Source organism: Eleutherodactylus coqui, chromosome 11, assembly GCF_035609145.1.
Source record: "Eleutherodactylus coqui strain aEleCoq1 chromosome 11, aEleCoq1.hap1, whole genome shotgun sequence".
NCBI classification, from domain to species: domain Eukaryota; kingdom Metazoa; phylum Chordata; class Amphibia; order Anura; family Eleutherodactylidae; genus Eleutherodactylus; species Eleutherodactylus coqui.
In genome coordinates, this window is record NC_089847.1 from 133,695,808 (window position 1) to 133,713,853 (window position 18,046).

Consider the following 18,046-nt stretch of genomic DNA (forward strand, 5'->3'; position numbering starts at 1 on the left):
CCTGGAATTTCGGACGGGACGGAGCTAGAAAGTTCTTTAGGTTGCGCCCTTTGTAGAACACAATGCTCGGCTTATCCGAAATTTCATCTGCCAAAAAAGTATCTCCTTTGAGGATGTTCCAGTACTTGTTAAGGATTTTTTTTGATAATCCCTTGTTGAGAACTGAACTCTGTCATGAACAAATTTCTTGAATCGAAGTTCTTTTTAGCCTTGTTCTGGGAGTTGGTATTTCTAGGTAAGGATAGGGCTTTGTTGTAGGCTGCTTCAATTAGGGGTTTAGGGTACCCTTTTGTCTCGAAGCGCTCTACCAGAATTGCGGGTTGCTCCTTGAAGTCTTCGACTCTTGTGCAATTCCGTCGTATGCTATTAAATTGGCTAAACAGAATGTTGAGTTTCCATTGTTTACGTGACAGCTCTCGAAGTTCAAATAGCTGTTTGCATCGACTTTCTTAAAGTAGGTTTTTGTTAACACTGTATTGTTCTGGATAAAGATTTCAAGGTCCAAGAACACGATCTTCTCTTTGCTGGAATTTCCTGTAAACTATAGTCCCCAATCGTTGTCATTTAGGTTCTCTGCAAATGTGGCAAGCTCATCTTCTGATCCATCCCATATTAACAGAATGTCGTCAATAAAACGGCGGTATAGTACCACACAGGGATCTTTGACCCTAGCCTCAAAGACACCCATATAGAGAGTAGCATATGAGGGGGCAAATTTTGCCCCCATAGTTGTTCCTCTTGTTTGAAGATAGAATTTTATATCATATGAAAAAAAAGTTATTGTTATGCAGGATGAAGTGGATGCTCTTCAGGATAAAAAGTTTTTGATGGTATGGCATAAGTGGATCGGTTTCAAGGAAGGAAGGAATTAACCGCTTCGAACCCCTGCATGTGGGGGATGTTCGTGTATAAGGCCGAAACATCAAAAGTGGCCAAGATATAGGTGTTTTTCCAAAGTTATCCAAAATACTGAGGAGGTGGTTGGTGTCTTTGAGATAGGCTGGTAGTGGTTCAACATATTTTTGAAGATGCTGATCGATGTATGCGGACATGCCACTGGTGATTGAGTCTATCCCTGAAATAATTGGTCTCCCTGGTGGGTGGGTGACATTTTTATGGACTTTCGGGAAGAAATAAAAATATGGTATCTCTGGATTTTTTATACATATTGTTTTTTTTCTTCCTTGGATAAACAGTTATTCATAAATGCTTCTTCCACTAGCTGGTGAAGAGCACTTTTGATTTCTCTGGTTGGATCTGAAGGCAGTCTCTTATAATAGCGTTCATCTCCCAATATATTGTTTGCTTCTAATTCATAGTATTCTCTATCTAGAATAACGATGGCCCTTCCCTTTTCTGCATTTTGTATAACAATATTGCTGTTACTGGACAGCTGTTTGACCGTTGAGGTCTGGATTTTGCTGAGATTCGTATGTGTTGTTTTACCTTGTTTTGATAATTCATGAAAATCGCCCTGAACTTTCTTGTAAAAAGTTTCAATAAAAGGACCCTTTTTCTCAATTGGGTAGAAGTTACTCTTTGGCTTGAGGTCAGTCATAATAGGATCATACAAAATGTTTTGAATGTGGTCCTTAGAAGTGGGGGATGGAGGTCCTCTAGTTTCTTAGTCTGGAAAAGTAGCGGCTGATTGTGAGGTTCTTGACTAGCTTAATGAGATCTATAAAAAGTTTAAACGGGTCTGATTGGTGGGACGGGCTGAACGAAAGTCCTTTACTCAAAACTTCCACTTCTATTCTTCGCAAATTGTGTTTAGAGATTTGATTATACCGGAGGTTCTTGCTTCTGAGTTATTCACAATTTGCTCTGACGTGTTTTCCGAGGATACACCTTTGCCTTTTTTACGGAGGCGTTTGCCTGCTCTCTTTCCCCGTCTTCTTGGAGGGACCTCTTTCTGTGTGATGATTGTGTTGGTATGATGCTGTAGAATTCAGTGATTTCGGACCTTAAAACTGGGAACGTATTTCTTCTGGTAAGTGGAGTGGTGTGTAGAGATGGTACCCCTATCGGAAGTGGGTTGGTGGCCTATAGGGTTTTTGGTAGTTTTAAAAAAAACGGGAGAATCTGTAGACATGGTAGATGCCAAACTGTCAGGGTTCAGGATGCATTGGGAGGTAATGGGTGTTGGCTCTGTGGTTTGTTTAGACTGGCATGAGGCCACCGAATGGGATATTGCTGGGGGAAGTATTATTGTGGGTGTAGTGGGGGGTTGGGAGGGAGACTATCTCTGGAAATAGCTGTAATTGGTGGGGCCATAGGTGTATCTGAGGTCCTGGGTGTGATGGTGGATCTCAGACCTTGGTTGTACCTAAGGGTGGAAAGGTAGTTGGCTGGGGTGTTGTCTGAGGAGGGAAAGTCTTTTGGGTTGTGAATATGTCTGGGAGCTCTTATAGAAAGTTGTGATTTTGCCAACCCAGAAGGGGAGGGGTCTCCTCTCTTTGGGGCAATGTGATTTCTGGTTAGGAACAATCGTATTGGGGGAGAGCCCTTTCTTGCTATATCCCCATGGGAAAAATTTTTTGTGTGAGAAATCTTTTAGATCTCTCTTGAGTTTATTTATCTTTCTACCAAATCGCTCCAGTTCAACACAGTTGGTGTACTGGAGAAGGCATTTCATATTGTCTTGTGTACTCAACTTAGTTAAGGTGGAAAGTTTTTGGAGAAGTTTCTCACCCAACTCCCTCCTTTTGGTAATAATCTTATCTAACATTAGATCGGAGAACGTAGGGAGCATCAGGTTCCAGTCACCCGAGAAGGTGGAATCCTTAGGAAAGGCCGACCTTATCGGGGTCCTCAGACCTCTGGGTCAGATCCGCTTAGTTTTATAAACTACAAGGAAACACCAATCAACAGTGTCTCCATAATGATTCCATAGTTCTTTTAAGATCAGAAATTAAGTTGCCAACCAAAATTGTATTGGTATCGGTTGTGTCCATAAAGTCCCATTGAAATGAGTTGGAAAGACGGGGTGCATCCATCTTCTTCATTGTTGAAATTCTTGGCTATTGCCTTCAGGATCCTGTCCGGAAGAGTACGCCATTCTCTTCTCAAGGATTCCATCTTCCAAGTCGCTCAGTCCACGAAAAAAGAGGTCGGATCTCTGGATTTAAGGGTCCGTGCAATAGAGCAGAACAAAGATGTAGTGATATGGACAGCGCCTCTAGAAGGCCATATCGGCCTATAGTGCTTTATGGTGAGTGATAGTAAAGCTATGTGAAACAGTGGAGTTGATGTAAATGGAGGAGATCCTGTCCCACTAAGGGGACATCAAGTGAGAGCATGCATGGAATAAAGAACTGGGTGGCTGAGGGCCCCCAGAAGAAATAGAAATGGAAAAAAACAAAAAGACCCTGCGCTCAGGGTGACCTCTAATGAAAGCACTTATACTATGACCATGCAAATAATCTATTAGGGTTTTATATCTCCTGGAGTGAGGTGAATCAACCCAAAATGGTGTCGTAAAGAGGTGTTTAATAAGTAAAACAAGATAGTGCAACGCGTTTCGGAGCTCACGGGGCTCCTTTCTCAAGCACAATAATCTAACTATAGACACAAGATATAAAATGTTACAGGTAGTTGTAAGAAATTGCAAGTCGCACATAGAGAGGACAAATAAAGAGAGATAATAAAAAATGTATATAAAGCATCAATAATGTAATGTACAAGACCATATATATTAATAAAGGTTAAAATGAATATCGTGGTTTGTTTTCCTTTTTTCTCTCCTTCTCCTTTTCTGTATAAATATAATCATGTAGAGAACACAAAAGAAACATATGTATATGATAAGGATCCAAAAACCAATATATATACAAGCGGATGCATAATTCTAGATAAATGCAGACATGTTTTAAATGGTTCCACAATGATTAAAAAATTTTTAGAAACATTTTCCCTTTCTGGTGAATTACTGGAGGGTAAGACAGGGGATTTTGTCATGAATAGATATATATTAGATGATGCCAGGTCCTTAAGGAAAGGGCTAGAAGTGCCTACCTGGTGAAAGGTATTTATACAAATGATATCCCTGTATTATGTCAGCGGGTTATATCAAATTCAAAACCGAATCCATGGGGTGGCATTTACCCTGGCAGATGCTGCTCCTGTGTGGTGGTGCTCCACCAGAGCAGTCAGTTTTATGCTGGAGTAGCAAGGTGGCACTGGGATGCCAGTCTGCTGCGTGGTCACGTGATTGGCAGGACAGGGGCACGCGTCACAGGAAGTGACATCATATTGCATGTCAAATCCAATGGAGGTGCGTTCCACAGGGACGAAGTGATCAGAATAAGTATAGATAAATGAATTTTCTATGAATAGAGGGCCTTTATGTGTGAGAAATAGCTGGTACCTTAAAGAAAAGTGTTTATATACTATGAGGAAAGTGTATCCATGACTTTCTAGTTTATACTAGGGTTTTGTAACAAACGGGGAGTTTATTCCTCTTTATTAAACATTTGACTTCAAAACTTCTCCAGGACCTCATCGAGCCCTCCTGGTAGTACGCAGGAATCTTTATAATTATCGCGGGAGTTTATATAATAATAGGACAATCGTTGAGCTGACATAAATGAATGCGCTCGCCCAGAATCAGGTGCTCCATTGCGCACCTGTCCATATCTACATGAATATCTGAACTTGCCTAGTGTGGGACGTTGTCATGGATTTCCGATGTCTAAGGACTTCTAAAATAAATATATCTCCCATACTGATGTCTCATGTCATTAATGTCCTATATATTCTGTCATGCAATTCCTTATTATGTATCAATATTTTATGGGAATCAACATAGGATATATCTATAGAGGTAAATAAAATGTATTACCTAATCACAATTGTCAACCAAGACAAAAAGGTCATTGATATCTAAATGACACACACATATATATATATATATATATATATATATATATATATATGTAAATGATTCTCCAAACCCATAATTAATAATTCTAAACACTTCAACATTCCATATTTATGCATGTTACCACAAATGTGGCATAATATGACAAAACACATATCACAAAGATGAACAAAGCAAGGAGATATTCTAACCATATAGTATCTTTATCGATAAACATATTCATATAAGTTCACGGGGACATTTCAATATTCATATAGAAAAGAAGCATTGCTATGTGTATATATATATATATAGCTGTGCTGGGAGACCCCCACCATGGCAATCGATGGAAATCTGTAGAATGACCAGAGCACAAGGGAAAACATATACATAAAGTGCATCAAAGAATGCATAAGAATCAAATGCAATATATAAACACGTGCAATTACACATATTGGGAAACATTGTACTCCTGACTTAACCCCTTCGGTGTCATTGTATCCAATAGGAAAATCCAGCGGAGTTCTTGCTTTTTTAGAGCCCTAACTCTATGTCCACCTCTTATTGATGGAGGTACACCATCAATAACCCGGAACTTGAGTTGGCTGATTGAATGGCCACTGTCATCGAAATGACGTGGAATTGGTAGATCCAGTTTTTTCGTGCGAAGGGTACTTTTGTGGTTTACTACCCTGCTCCTCACTTCCATGATGGTTTTCCCCACATATTGTAGTCCACACGGGCATGTTATCAAATATACAACATAGGATGAGGAGCAGGTATAGCGACCATTGATTCTAAGCATAGCACCAGTCTGGGCATGATAAAATTGATGCCCCCGTAGGATGTTCCCACAATAGGAACATCCTAGGCATGGATAATTGCCCATCTTGCAAGGAGCAAACATAGTTTGTCTAACTCTATCCTTTTTGTCAAAAAGTGAATGGACCAATAGGTCCTTTAAACTCGAACACTGCCTATATGACATAATTGGTGGATTGACAAACTCATCAACATTATTATTCATTAGGCTCAAAAGTGTCCAATGTTTCTTAAGAATTCCTGGTACACCTTTGCTCACGGGATTGTACGTAGACGCAAACGGTATTCGCTTCGCGGTTTCTTTCTTCTGAGTAGAATTTAGAAGAGTCTCTCTAAGGCCCAAATTCATGATAAGTGATCTACGGTAACCTCTATCGAGGAACCTGTCACACATCTGCGTCAAACGTTCGTCAATCCTGTCCTCATTTGCGATCCGTCTTACTCTTAGGAATTGACTCCAAGGTAGAGAGTCAATTGTTGTCTGAGGATGGAAACTCCCATACTCCAAGAGACTATTTCGATCCATATTTTTCACATATAGATCTGTCTCAAATCCATCGCCAGTCCTGGATACTAATACGTCCAAAAACTCAATACTCTCCCGTGAATACTTCAGGGTGAACTTGACTTCTGAGCGTATTCCATTCAATTCAGCCAGAAAGAGCAATAGCTCACTCTCTGTTGCTATCCAAATGAGGAGAATGTCATCAATATAACGATTCCAGGAGACCACCTGTTGCCAATGGGATGATGTGTATACATGGTCCTCCTCGAAGACCACCATATAAATGTTGGGGACACATCACTCGGGAGACATCCAGGCACGGATTACCTCCAGGTGCTTCAAGGATACGATAACACTGTGGAGTGGAACATTCTGCCATGGCAATAAACATTGCAGGTGGAGGGCAGGACAGCCCAATTTCAGAGCACATTGTGAATTGTCTGTAAGTGTTGGTCCTATTCTATATAAATGCATGTTTGTTTTTACTTTTTATACTTGATAAAGACTCTATTGAGTCGAAACTTTGTGTCTTTGTGGTCGAGAGGATTAAAGGAACCTGTTTGAAATTGCGCCTTCTATGTTGTCACATTGCCTTTTTGTGGTACAGTATCATTTTGAGTCTTAAGGATCAGACCCATTTAGTTACTCTACATGAAATCATCCAGCCAAGTTTTGGTGTGAGGATTGTTCTGTTGCCATTCACTTTTTATCTTCAGGCTTCACTACAGGGATGGTATTGGGCCGGTGATGAGCGGCGCCTGGTTTCCATCCACCCTGACTGGTTTCCCATCTCCCAGCATGATGCTGCACCACCAGGCTTCACTGTAGGGACGGTATTGGGCCGGTGATGAGCGGCGTCTGGTTTCCATCCACCCTGACCGGTTTCCCCTCTCTCAGCATGATGCTGCACCACCAGGCTTCACTGTAGGGATGGTATTGGGCAAGTGATGAGCGGCGCCTGGTTTCCCTTCACCCTGACCGGTTTTCCCTCTCCCAGCATGATGCTGCACCACCAGGCTTCACTGTAGGGATGGTATTGGGCCGGTGATGAGCGGCGTCTGGTTTCCATCCACCCTGACCGGTTTCCCCTCTCTCAGCATGATGCTGCACCACCAGGCTTCACTGTAGGGATGGTATTGGGCAGGTGATGAGCGGCGCCTGGTTTCCTCCAGACAGAATGCTTACAATTGAAACCAAAAAGTTCCATCTTGGTTTCATCAGACCAGAGAATCTTGTTTTTCACAGTCTGAGAGTCCTTTGGGGTCTTTTTGGTAACACCTGGCAGCTTTCATCTGTCTTACTGAGGAGGCTTCTTTCTGGCCGCTCTGCGATAAAGCCCAGATTGGTGGAGGGTGTGGTGACGGTCAACCTTCTTGAAGTTTCTCCCATCTGCACAAAGGATCTTTGGAGCTCAGCCAGAGTGGCTGTTGGGTTCTTGGTCACCTCTCTTACCATGGCTCTTCTTTCCCGATGACTTAGTTTGGTGGGTCGGCTCTAGGTAGAGTCCTAGTAATTTTCAGACTTCTTCATTGTAAGAATTATGGAGGCCGCTGGGCTCTTAGAAACTTTCAGGGCAGTAGAAATGTTTTTGTCGCCCTCCCCAGATCTGCTCCTTCTCACAATCCTGTCTCTGAGCTCTACAGAAAGTTCTTTCCTCCTCATCTTTTGGTTTTGGCTCTGATATGCATTGTGAGCTGTGAGACCTTTTATAGACTGGGAAAGGGGTGTTTTAAAATGATGTCCAATCAGCTGACTATCCCACAGGTGACTACAAACAGGTGTAGAAACATCTCAATGATCAAGGGAAATGGTGGGTCCCGGAGCTAAATTTTAAGTGTCAAAAGGTCTGAATATTTGTGTCAATGCAAAATGTTAGTTTTTTTTTTTATTTTTAAATGTACAATCATTTTTAAAATTCTGTTGTCAGAATTTTTTTACATTTGCACAAGACCATAAAAAATGTAAAAAAAAAGTTAAAGGGTCTGAAGACTTTCCAAATGCCTGTAGGATCTGCAATGTAGTCTCGGATGTAACATGCTGAAGCTTTAGATGTGACCGGGGAGTATAAGACCTGATGTAACTCTGGATTGTAACAGAGTTGATAAACTCCCCCGATTGTATAGATTCATACTGTGAAGAGGGTTTTATTAATTTTTTTCATTGTGTCATCTACAAATGATGTTTCTAATCTCCATGTATGATCTGACCCCTCATTGCCTTCCGCACCGCTCCTGACATCTCTGCATCTCTTCTCTGCTGTCATTTCTGTATCATTCATCCATTTCCAAACAAAAAGGCTTCACCCTCCCCTGAAACTTCTGCGCCAGAGCTTCCACCCTGTGACCCGCCTCCTGTTAACCCCCGCTTTGCTAAACCTCCGGACCCAGCCCCTTCCGTTACTCAGACTGATCCCAAAAAGCAGGTATGATGCTGTGCTTTATGGAAGTGGAGTGAGTATTTGACCTTTAGAGGACTGCAGCGCCGTAGAACAGGGGTCTGTAAACTGTGACACCCCAACCCTATCTCATAAACTACAACTACAGTCACATCCAGAGCTGCATTTACAATAGCATTTGGCCTATTTCTTTAAGCATTTGTGGCCAAGCCAATGATTAGTGCTGTAGCTTTGTTGCAGATCACCATGGCCTTATGGCAAGCCAGTGTCTGAGTGTGCTGCATGTGATCTGGTGTAGACCGAGGAACCCTTCTTTTCATTTCCAGTCTTTCCCAGTTTCAGGCAGTAGCTAGATCCCAGCAGCTGGTCAGACCCCTGACTCAGCCGACCTTACCTTCCAAGACTACTGTAACCAGAGAGACAGTCAACCCTTCCTCAGCTGCTCTAACCAGAGAGACCGCCTGGTCTTCATCAGCTACTGTAAGCAGAAAGCCACGCTCTAGAGAAGAAACAGACAGCCCTTCTAGTCCTGCAGAAAGTGAAGACCCTCTCACCTCTATCTATCCTTCTGTTCTTGTTCTGACTGGCATCTTAGAGCGTCTTCAGCAACTTGATGAAAGGGCTCAGCAGGTGACCCGGCTCCCACGATTATGTATAACCCAGCATGAGTTTTCATATAGCATGCAATAATAATTTCATATATCATTTGGCATGTTCCTTATGCAAAATTATACCTTACCAGTCGCCCTATGCTACCCTCCAGGGTGCCCTGCTTCCTCTTTACTCATTGGTGGTGCACAAGTATGATGACATCAGCAAAGTAATGAGAAAGAGGAAACCAGCACAAGAGTCAAGCCATTGTTCCTACCAGTAGGGGATGGGAAGTATTGGGGCCTCCTTATGGGTGGTGATGGCATAAACCAGGAGAGAGGGGTCTCATTTTTTTCTTCCAGTGGGGTCCCCTCACCTCTATGTACATTCTTGTTCCCTTTCATACTGCACACCTAACACAATCACCAAATTTTAAATTTTCACTTTGTACATCTGCACAGATTTGCCGTTGTTGACGCACCTAAACATCCTGACTGTTTGTATTGGGGGGTTCTCCAGGACAGGTGCCGCATGTCATTGTGATAAGAAATGTCCAATGTCACATCAGGAAAGGAACAAAAGAGCACGAAGGCGCAGCATTCAATTCACAACTTGACAACTTTGTTGCAAAAACCAAATCAAGTTGTGCGAAGCTCTGAATCCTGCAGTATTCTGTAAATGATAAGGATTGTATATTAAAGGGGCTTTCCAGACTGACAGTTGTATCCAGTCTTTGCAATCCTCTGTGACTTGAACAGTCTGATACATTTTACCTGCACTGATACTTTGTTACAAACTATCACGACACAGGAAAGCTTCAGTCTGTTGCCGATTAGGCATTGGATATGTTTATAATTTAAAAGGCCATCTACTTAAACTGACTGGATGATAAGTGTGGCCTGTTTCCTGCAGAGACCCCCGACCCTTAGTGCGGTGGTAATTCTGTCTTGGACTGAATCTTTAAGTAAATTGACAAAGACTGGTTGCTAGGCACTCACTGCTAACAACACCATTGAAAGACTCTGGTTGTTACAGTGTATCCATAGCTACCAGACTGACAGACAGGACTCTGCTGTTCAGCTCAGAGCTGGATTGTCCTTGTGTTACCTGCAGGAGCAGCCTTGAGCAGTCATTTCATACCAGTCCTCAGCTCAGGTTGCACTATTTGGGCTCATTCATGCTGAGTAGTTCATTGGTCAGCTCCATCCTAGGAGCTAAACAATAGTAAAAATCGGACATGCCGGATCCAGCACATGTTGGGCCTGAACAGTTCTCCTTGGATCCCATTGACTACAATAGGGTCTGTCCTGTTTCCATTAATGCTTCCGCCATTTTCCTGAACAGAACAGTGGTGGGTTTTAATGGAAATCTGCGGCAAAGGTGCCAGACGGAACTTCCGACACAGATGTGAATGAGCACTTTTTTAATTACTGGATTTTACTCTGTCTTGTCTTTGCACGTGACACCTCGGGGGTGGGCCTATGTTCCAGCACTGCACAATTATGCAAATCAGCACATACTAGCAGCAACCAATCAGATACTGTCAGTGTTAGATATTATTAGTTTTAGTGCATGTCTTCCCTTTGTCTTGTTTCCTGTATTTCCTTCTCACTATTTTCACCTTTTTCTTTCTCTTTCTTCTTCTTCCTCGTCTTACAGAAAAGAGCTCAGGCTTTAGCAATAAGAGAGTTTCATAAAAAGAATATTAGAGAGAAAGCCGCACACTTGGCCTCCATGTTTGGATGTTCGAATTTCCCGCAGGTGAATATTCTGAAATGTTGTAGCCGGCGTGGCATGCATGCTAAGTCAGTATACTCACCATCTAAGGTGCCATTGACCCGAAAACCAGATGTCTGACCGATACTAATCGAGATTGTGCTTCCGATCGTGGGAAGCGGTCTGATTCTCTTTAATTGTCGGATGAAGTCTATTCTCATACAGTTTGTGTAAATAGCTGCTGAATGAACAGAACTCTGATGACTCCTCATGGCGCCCCGACTATTGCATGACATCACGCTCCATTATAGATTCATCCCAGCGTTTAGCTCTTGTACGTATGGGGGGGGCACTTTGGGCCTTCTGTTGCTGTGGCCCTTGGGTACTGCCCACATAGCCAGTGCATTGCTTGATATGTGACACGGGGTAGGTATCTAGTTCAAAGGGAATCACAGAAACACACATTTGGATGAGTTTGCTATTTTGCTAGTCTATTCCAATAAATCCCAAGTCTTACGAGTCTTTTACATGATCCTCGTTAGCTGACGCCATCAGCTTGCCGCGCTCTGCTTATCGCCTCCATCACAGAATGAACCCCTATGGGCTGTTATTGGAATACGTCTGTGGGTGTTGTGTCTATAGACATACATGGCTGTTGAGTAACATGGTCCCGCACAGCTAACATGCATGGTGACCTGTAATGCGTCACTTTACAAGTCACTTAATTTCGCTTTCTACAAGCATTGAAGACCAGTTATTTTATATCATTCTATGAATCTGGGATACAACCAATATGATGGCCATCATCCCCCAATGGTGTCAGCCAGCTTAGCCAGACCTCCAACTGGGAGATGTTCCTGTATGGCTGAATAATTAGGCAAATGTGTCCCTCAGGGGGATGGAAAGCTGGATGACGGCTCCTGTGGCGACTATAATGGCGGCACTCTTGCAGCGTCTTGTGTTCTGTCTGTATACTGTGGTATAATTCTTTCTTTTCCCTTTTGCCCTGTACAGAATAAACTCGCGTCCCCCAGTCTGTCCCATTTTCCATCTAAATTTCCTTTATATGATTCTCAAGTTCCTGATTCATCTCCTCCTTCATCTCCATCCATCTCTGACTCCGCCCACTGCGATTTTCCACCTGAGCAGGTACCGCAGCATGTGAAACTGTGTGCTCTTTACTGACCCCGCATGTGTGTGCAGTGAAGTACACTCTGTAGAAAAAGAAATCCGGTCCGTAGAAGTTGTGGTTTTGCAGTAAAATCCGGCATGCAGTTCCATCTCAGGCAGATCTGTAAATGATGGGAGTTGTAGTGATTAGATGGACGGTCTTGTTACCGGAGGTCCTAAAAGTGGTTCCCCCCTTGGCCTATAAGAGGCTCTCGGAGGCTCCTTGTGTGAATCGGATTTAGTGACACATACATTGGCGTCTAAGACACTAAAATATATTTCAGCTAGCGGTGTGATGAATGCGGCACATTAGTAACCGGATGTTGTACTTTGTGCGCTGTTCCATGCTGAGACCTTCACACAAGACTTCATTCAATATATGTATATTTAATATAATCATTAGAGAATTAAAATGTTCTCAACTTTCTAATAGACATTTTCAAGATGTCTGCTTGCTGTCAGTGAATGAGACCATCATGGTTTTTATCCAGTGGCTACAACCCTCTCTGGAAGGTGATCACGGCAGGTTTTCAGCCAATAGAAGTACTTTAATGTTTGTTTACTGACAGCAAGCAGAGTTCTTCAAAATAGTTGAAAAGTTGCAGAACTTTGATGATTAAAACTTTGCTCCCATAAGACTGGACTAGCGCTTTAATTCCATCGTGTGGAATTGGATATGATTTGCCTTTCTGTTGCTTTTGCCTCACGCAGATGAGACCCCCGTCCCCCGGCTTATCCCATATTCCATGTAAACTTCCTTCTCACGATCCTTTATTTTCTGACTCATCTTCATCATCTGCTACTGACTCTTCCCACAGGGATTCTCTGCCTAAGAAGGTACTGCGGGCGGGCGAGCCAGAACTGTATGTTACTGACGTCTTGTGCTTTAGGCATTGTGCACACCGTATAGAAAGGTCACCTACAGCAGCCTGCATTTTGCTAATGCATTGTATCAGGATCTGCAGAATACAGGCTGCCGAAAACAGTGTAACATTGGGAAGTTGTGAATGCTCCTGTAGCTAATATGAGCAGTTCCAATAGCACTGAAATACACTGATGTGCCAAAAGTCCTGGGATGGCAGGCTGGGGTTTTATGATGAAGTGGCGTTACCTCGGGGGACGGTTCGGGAACGGCCACACCTGCACACATTGTTATCTTGTGAGTGAGGTTGAACACCGGCCAGCGTGCTCATGGCAATGTGATGTGAATTACCGGAGATCAAGCGAGGTGTGATAGTGGGCGCCTGATGGATGGGATGTTCCATTTCCGAAGTTGTGCGGGCATTTAACATTCCTCGATCCCCCAATGTCACACGTGTAGCGGGAATACATGATAGAATACATAACCACCTGCAGGAGCTTAATGATCGTGACCCGCGGCGACTGGCTAGAATTGTCCATCTGAACAGACAAGTGACTCTGACAGAAATCACATCCACATTCAGTACAGGAGACCCCACACGTATATACCGCAGGTCAGCGCAGGAGACCCCACACGTATATACCGCAGGGCAGCGCAGAAGACCCCGCACGTATATCCTGCAGGTCAGCGCAGGAGACCCCACACGTATATTCCGCAGGTCAGCGTAGGAGCCCCCATGCATATCTCCCGCAGGTCAGCGTAGGAGCCCCCGCACGTATATCCTGCAGGTCAGCGCAGGAGACCCCACACGTATATCCAGCAGGTCAGCGTAGGAGCCCCTATGCATATCTCCTGCAGGTCAGCATAGGAGCCCCCACACGTATATCCTGCAGGTCAGCGCAGGAGACCCCACACATATATGCCGCAGGTCAGCACAGTGTTCTTTACCTTCCATGGGATATGAGATCAGAAGACCCACCACAGCGCCTCACCTGGACTCCTGAGGTTGTAACTGGACCCTAGAGGACTGCTAACATGTGGCGCGGTCTGATGAGTCTCTGTAGCAATAGTTTCGAGCTGATGGTGGGGTTCATGTGTGGTGCAGACCCCATGAAGTCATGGACCCCAGTTGTCAACAGTCTGGTAGACGCTCCATACTGGTGTGCGGTGTGTTTTCATGGCAGAGTTGGGTCTACTGGTCCGCCTAAACACGTCATTGACTGGTATCCACAACATTTAACTGTTTGCAGTCCTTCATGGACCCCCACAATGATGGGATAGGATAGGATAGGACAGCAGGATAATGCACTGTTTCATTGACCCAAAGTTATCCAGAATTGGTTGGAGGAGCATTCTGGAGAGTTCCTATGAATGGTGCAGCGGCATTATCACCCGACATGAGCTGAACTGAGCATTTATAGGATGTGGTGGAGAGGTCGATTCAAACCCCAGATCCTGCACTTACAAATACCCCGGAGCTGTGGGGGCATCCAGACGGCTCCACATCCCTCCAGACGTCTTCCATCCACTGTAGTTGCTGCATTTCCATTGGCTAGAGGGGGGTCCTACACATTAGTTACTGTCCCATGACTTTTGGCACGGCAGTGTATATCAGAAAATTGCATGAATGGCCATTCCCTAATGTAAAATGGTCATACAGCATCACCACTCGTCTGTACAATGTAAACAGTTCATGTCCTGTGGAAGTATCAGGCCGCGTTATCTTCTACTGCCTTATGCTACACCGCTGTCAGTAGCCAGAGCGCAGAATGAGCTCTGCACATCCCCAGTTCTACTTGCTGGGAGCTGTTAGCACACGTGGCCCCTGTCCACAACCCCTGTGTATTCGGCTACCTACAAGCCACAGATATAAACTGTTGTGTTCACGTCTTCTGCTGTGCGTCTCATCTTATGTCAGCGCTCAGCCAGTGCACGTCCTTCATTCCACCTTGTTACTTCTTTATTGTTGTCAGGTCTTTGAGCACAGAGCAAGCGATGGCGAGCCGAGGAGAAAGCACAGGTTATTTTTTCTCGATCCAGCGCAGGTGACTATTACAGAATTGTGCAGGAATGGAAAGCAATCGTGCTGCATGATAGTGCGACTTACACTGATACACACTGTATGGCCCCTTTATTAAAGCCCCAGCCCTTTACTAGAGCCCCTCCCTGCCTTTTCACGGAAACAACTCATCACGAAAAGGGGTCAGAGGAGGATGTCAGGAATCGGTCTGACCAAAAGGTGCTGCATAGTCGGAAACTGCCGAATACAATGCTGGCGCTCAAACTAACATGTTTGAATGCACAACTCATCGTTCCTTAGCACAGATGGGGTATGAGGGCAGACGACCAGTTTCAGCACCATTGTGTCTAATAGAGCGCAAAACTTGTATCACTGAGCAGCGGAAAAACATCTCCTGGTCAGATGGATCCAGATGTCTGTTGCATTGTGCTGATGGGAGGTCTGAATTTGGGGTAAGCAGCATGAATCGCTGACCCCTTCCTGTCAGCTGGTCAGAACATGTCAGCACCTCCATCTAATCTGCAGCAACTACAAGAAGCTTCCTGTCCGCAGGGGCCGATATTCTTGCAGAACTATTTGATCACCTCGTGAAATCTACGCCATGACAAATTGCTGCGGTTCTGAAGTCCAAAGGTGTCCAACGTGCTACTAGGTGGGGGCTAATAAAGGGGCGGTCAGTGCAGTACAATAATCCTGTGCTAATATCTATTGCTTTGTACATTGTAGACTAACAATCTGGAGCTGATTGATTCCTCTTTGCACTTACAGCGCCCCCTATGGACATTCTTTATATATTTTCTACTCTTTTATATAGCACTTACATATTTCTCAGCACTGTGCATGGGTTGTTGATTTTCTCATTTCTGTGTCATCACTTGCCGTTGGTTCTCACGTTTACATAGCTGTACCTCGCTGTGTAACCAGGAAGCTTTGTTTCCTGCAATAGACGAATCCGCATCCTGTAAAATCAGCAGGGCGAGTATGTTGTGTCCCTGCATGACCCGACATCTCTGTCGCTACTGACTGCCCGCATTCTATCTACACCATTATCAGGCCTGCAGGATATACTCATTTCTTACATATAGTGGGGTCGGCCTAGACATGGGCTAATTATTGGGTTAAAGCTGTATTTTTGGTAGTTATTGCAGATTTACACAATAAAGTCCCACCCGCCCGCACATTGTGCCTCTGGCCCTCTGCCTGATCACCTAACCGTAAGGTCTGGTCGATGTGACTTTGCTTTTTCTAGCTGATACAACAATCTGTGTGAGATCCGGAATATTAAGCTGAACACAAAAGGATTGATGTAACACATGGGAAACTCTCATCATGTCAAATTATAGCAGTGCCGTATTTTATGTAGCAGAGGGGTTGTTGGGCTGTAGTTTACAGGGGTAAGCGTAGTATTCAATGCTATGGGGGCAGATGACTCCCATGGCTGACTGTGATCGCCCACAGGGTCCAGCAGAAATTCATTAACACATTTATTCAGTGAAATAATAATGGATCTATGGTCATATCCCAACAATATGGACAATATGTATATATGGCCTGTCTGCAAACCCCATGGCGGTCCGAACAGCAGAAATAAGGGTCGGTGCATTTTAGATGAAGTCTTTTCCAGTGGTTTATTAAAGCATATTGAGTTACTGAGCAGATCGTCCCATTTGGGAACCCCTCTATTACGCAGAGTAAATTCAGAATGTATGGCTTACAGCTCCGTAGGACTATGGTCTTCATTAACATTAAACAATAGGCATCATTTAATGCTTGATATTTCGAAATTATTTAGTCTGGCATGACTTGTTTGTTACAAATCCATGCTGGCTCTGGTTAATTACTCCATTCTTATCCAATTGCTTGCAGACATGCTGTTTAACAATTTTCTCAAATATATTTCCCAATATAGAAGTCAGGCTCACAGGCCTGTAGTCTCCTGGATCCACCTTCTTCCCTTTCTTAAAGATAGGGACAACATTTGCCCTTTCCCAATCTTCTGGGACTTCTCCTGTTTGCCACGAATTTTCAAAGATTATGGCGAGTGGCTCAGCAATAACCTCCGCTGCTTCCTTTAGTATCCTAGGATGTAATTCATCGGACTTTGAGACTTAAATTTATTTAAGTTAAGTGTTCCCTCACCATCTCTCTGCTTATAAATAGTCTGCATTCATTTATTCCCCCAATAGCACAGGGAAGATCAGTTGATGTTCCATCTACTTTCTGACAGAAAACAGGTATAAATTAGGAATTTAAAAGTTTGGCCTTCTCCACATCATTCTTAACCAATTCACCATTTTCATTCTGCAAACATCCTCTATTCTTCTTTAGATATTCCCCCCTCTTTCCATTTGATAAACAGATTTTTTTCCCCCTTTTTAAGCATGTATTTAAGTTCAGTGAATCTGTTGGATCCATTACTTTTACCTGAGAGATTCCCAACAAATGTCTGATGGGTAAAATCTCCCATGATCACTATGTTGGGCTTCTTTGAGAGCTTGGCCATCTGATACAGAAAGAGTTCCTCCATATCTTCTGCTTGTCCAGGCGGCCTATAGTAAATGCCTACAATGGTGTCCTTTCTGTTGTTCTCTCCTATTCTTACCCAAACAGTTCCTACAGAACCCCCAGCTCTGAAGCTTGGATCTCTGTGGAGATGAATGTTCTCCTAACATACAACACAACACCTCCTCCCCTTTATTAGGTCTGTTTCTTATAGATAAGTTGTATCCTTCAAGCCTTGTATCCAATCATGTGTATCATCCCACCAAGTTTCCGTGATGCCGATGACATCATATTTCTCTTCCTGTGTTCGGAGCTCCACTTCTCCTATTTCCTTATGCTGATATTCCTACAGAGCGATATCATCTAGCGGACTCCGAGCCACAATGAATTTCTTTTTTAAATTTGTTTTCTTTATTAAGGATAATTGCACAGTACATAGTAAAATCATAATGAAATAAACTCAGTGTTACATAGAATACATGCTGTGCCATAGCTTGCTTGAACATAGTGGTATATCAACATTTTCCTTGTGTATTTTCCATATAATTAACAGTAAACTATAACATATAAACTTGGACCGTCTGTGTCGATTGTTTAAACTCTTT

General features: G+C 43.5%; 1 protein-coding gene across 3 annotated transcripts in view; it reads left to right on the forward strand.

Moving 5' to 3' along the window:
- Positions 1-18,046, forward strand: part of MICAL2 (microtubule associated monooxygenase, calponin and LIM domain containing 2) — a 229,108-nt gene that overhangs the window by 111,278 nt on the left and 99,784 nt on the right. For 2 of the 3 annotated variants that reach the window (XM_066583557.1, XM_066583555.1), the window contains exons 17-22: positions 8,482-8,607; positions 8,917-9,210; positions 10,831-10,932; positions 11,902-12,036; positions 12,769-12,894; positions 14,893-14,964. The exons of the other annotated variant lie outside the window; for it this stretch is intronic. In XM_066583557.1, the coding sequence (XP_066439654.1) occupies positions 8,482-8,607; positions 8,917-9,210; positions 10,831-10,932; positions 11,902-12,036; positions 12,769-12,894; positions 14,893-14,964 (855 nt within the window). The remainder of the gene's footprint in view (positions 1-8,481; positions 8,608-8,916; positions 9,211-10,830; positions 10,933-11,901; positions 12,037-12,768; positions 12,895-14,892; positions 14,965-18,046) is intronic. 3 annotated transcript variants of the gene reach the window in all.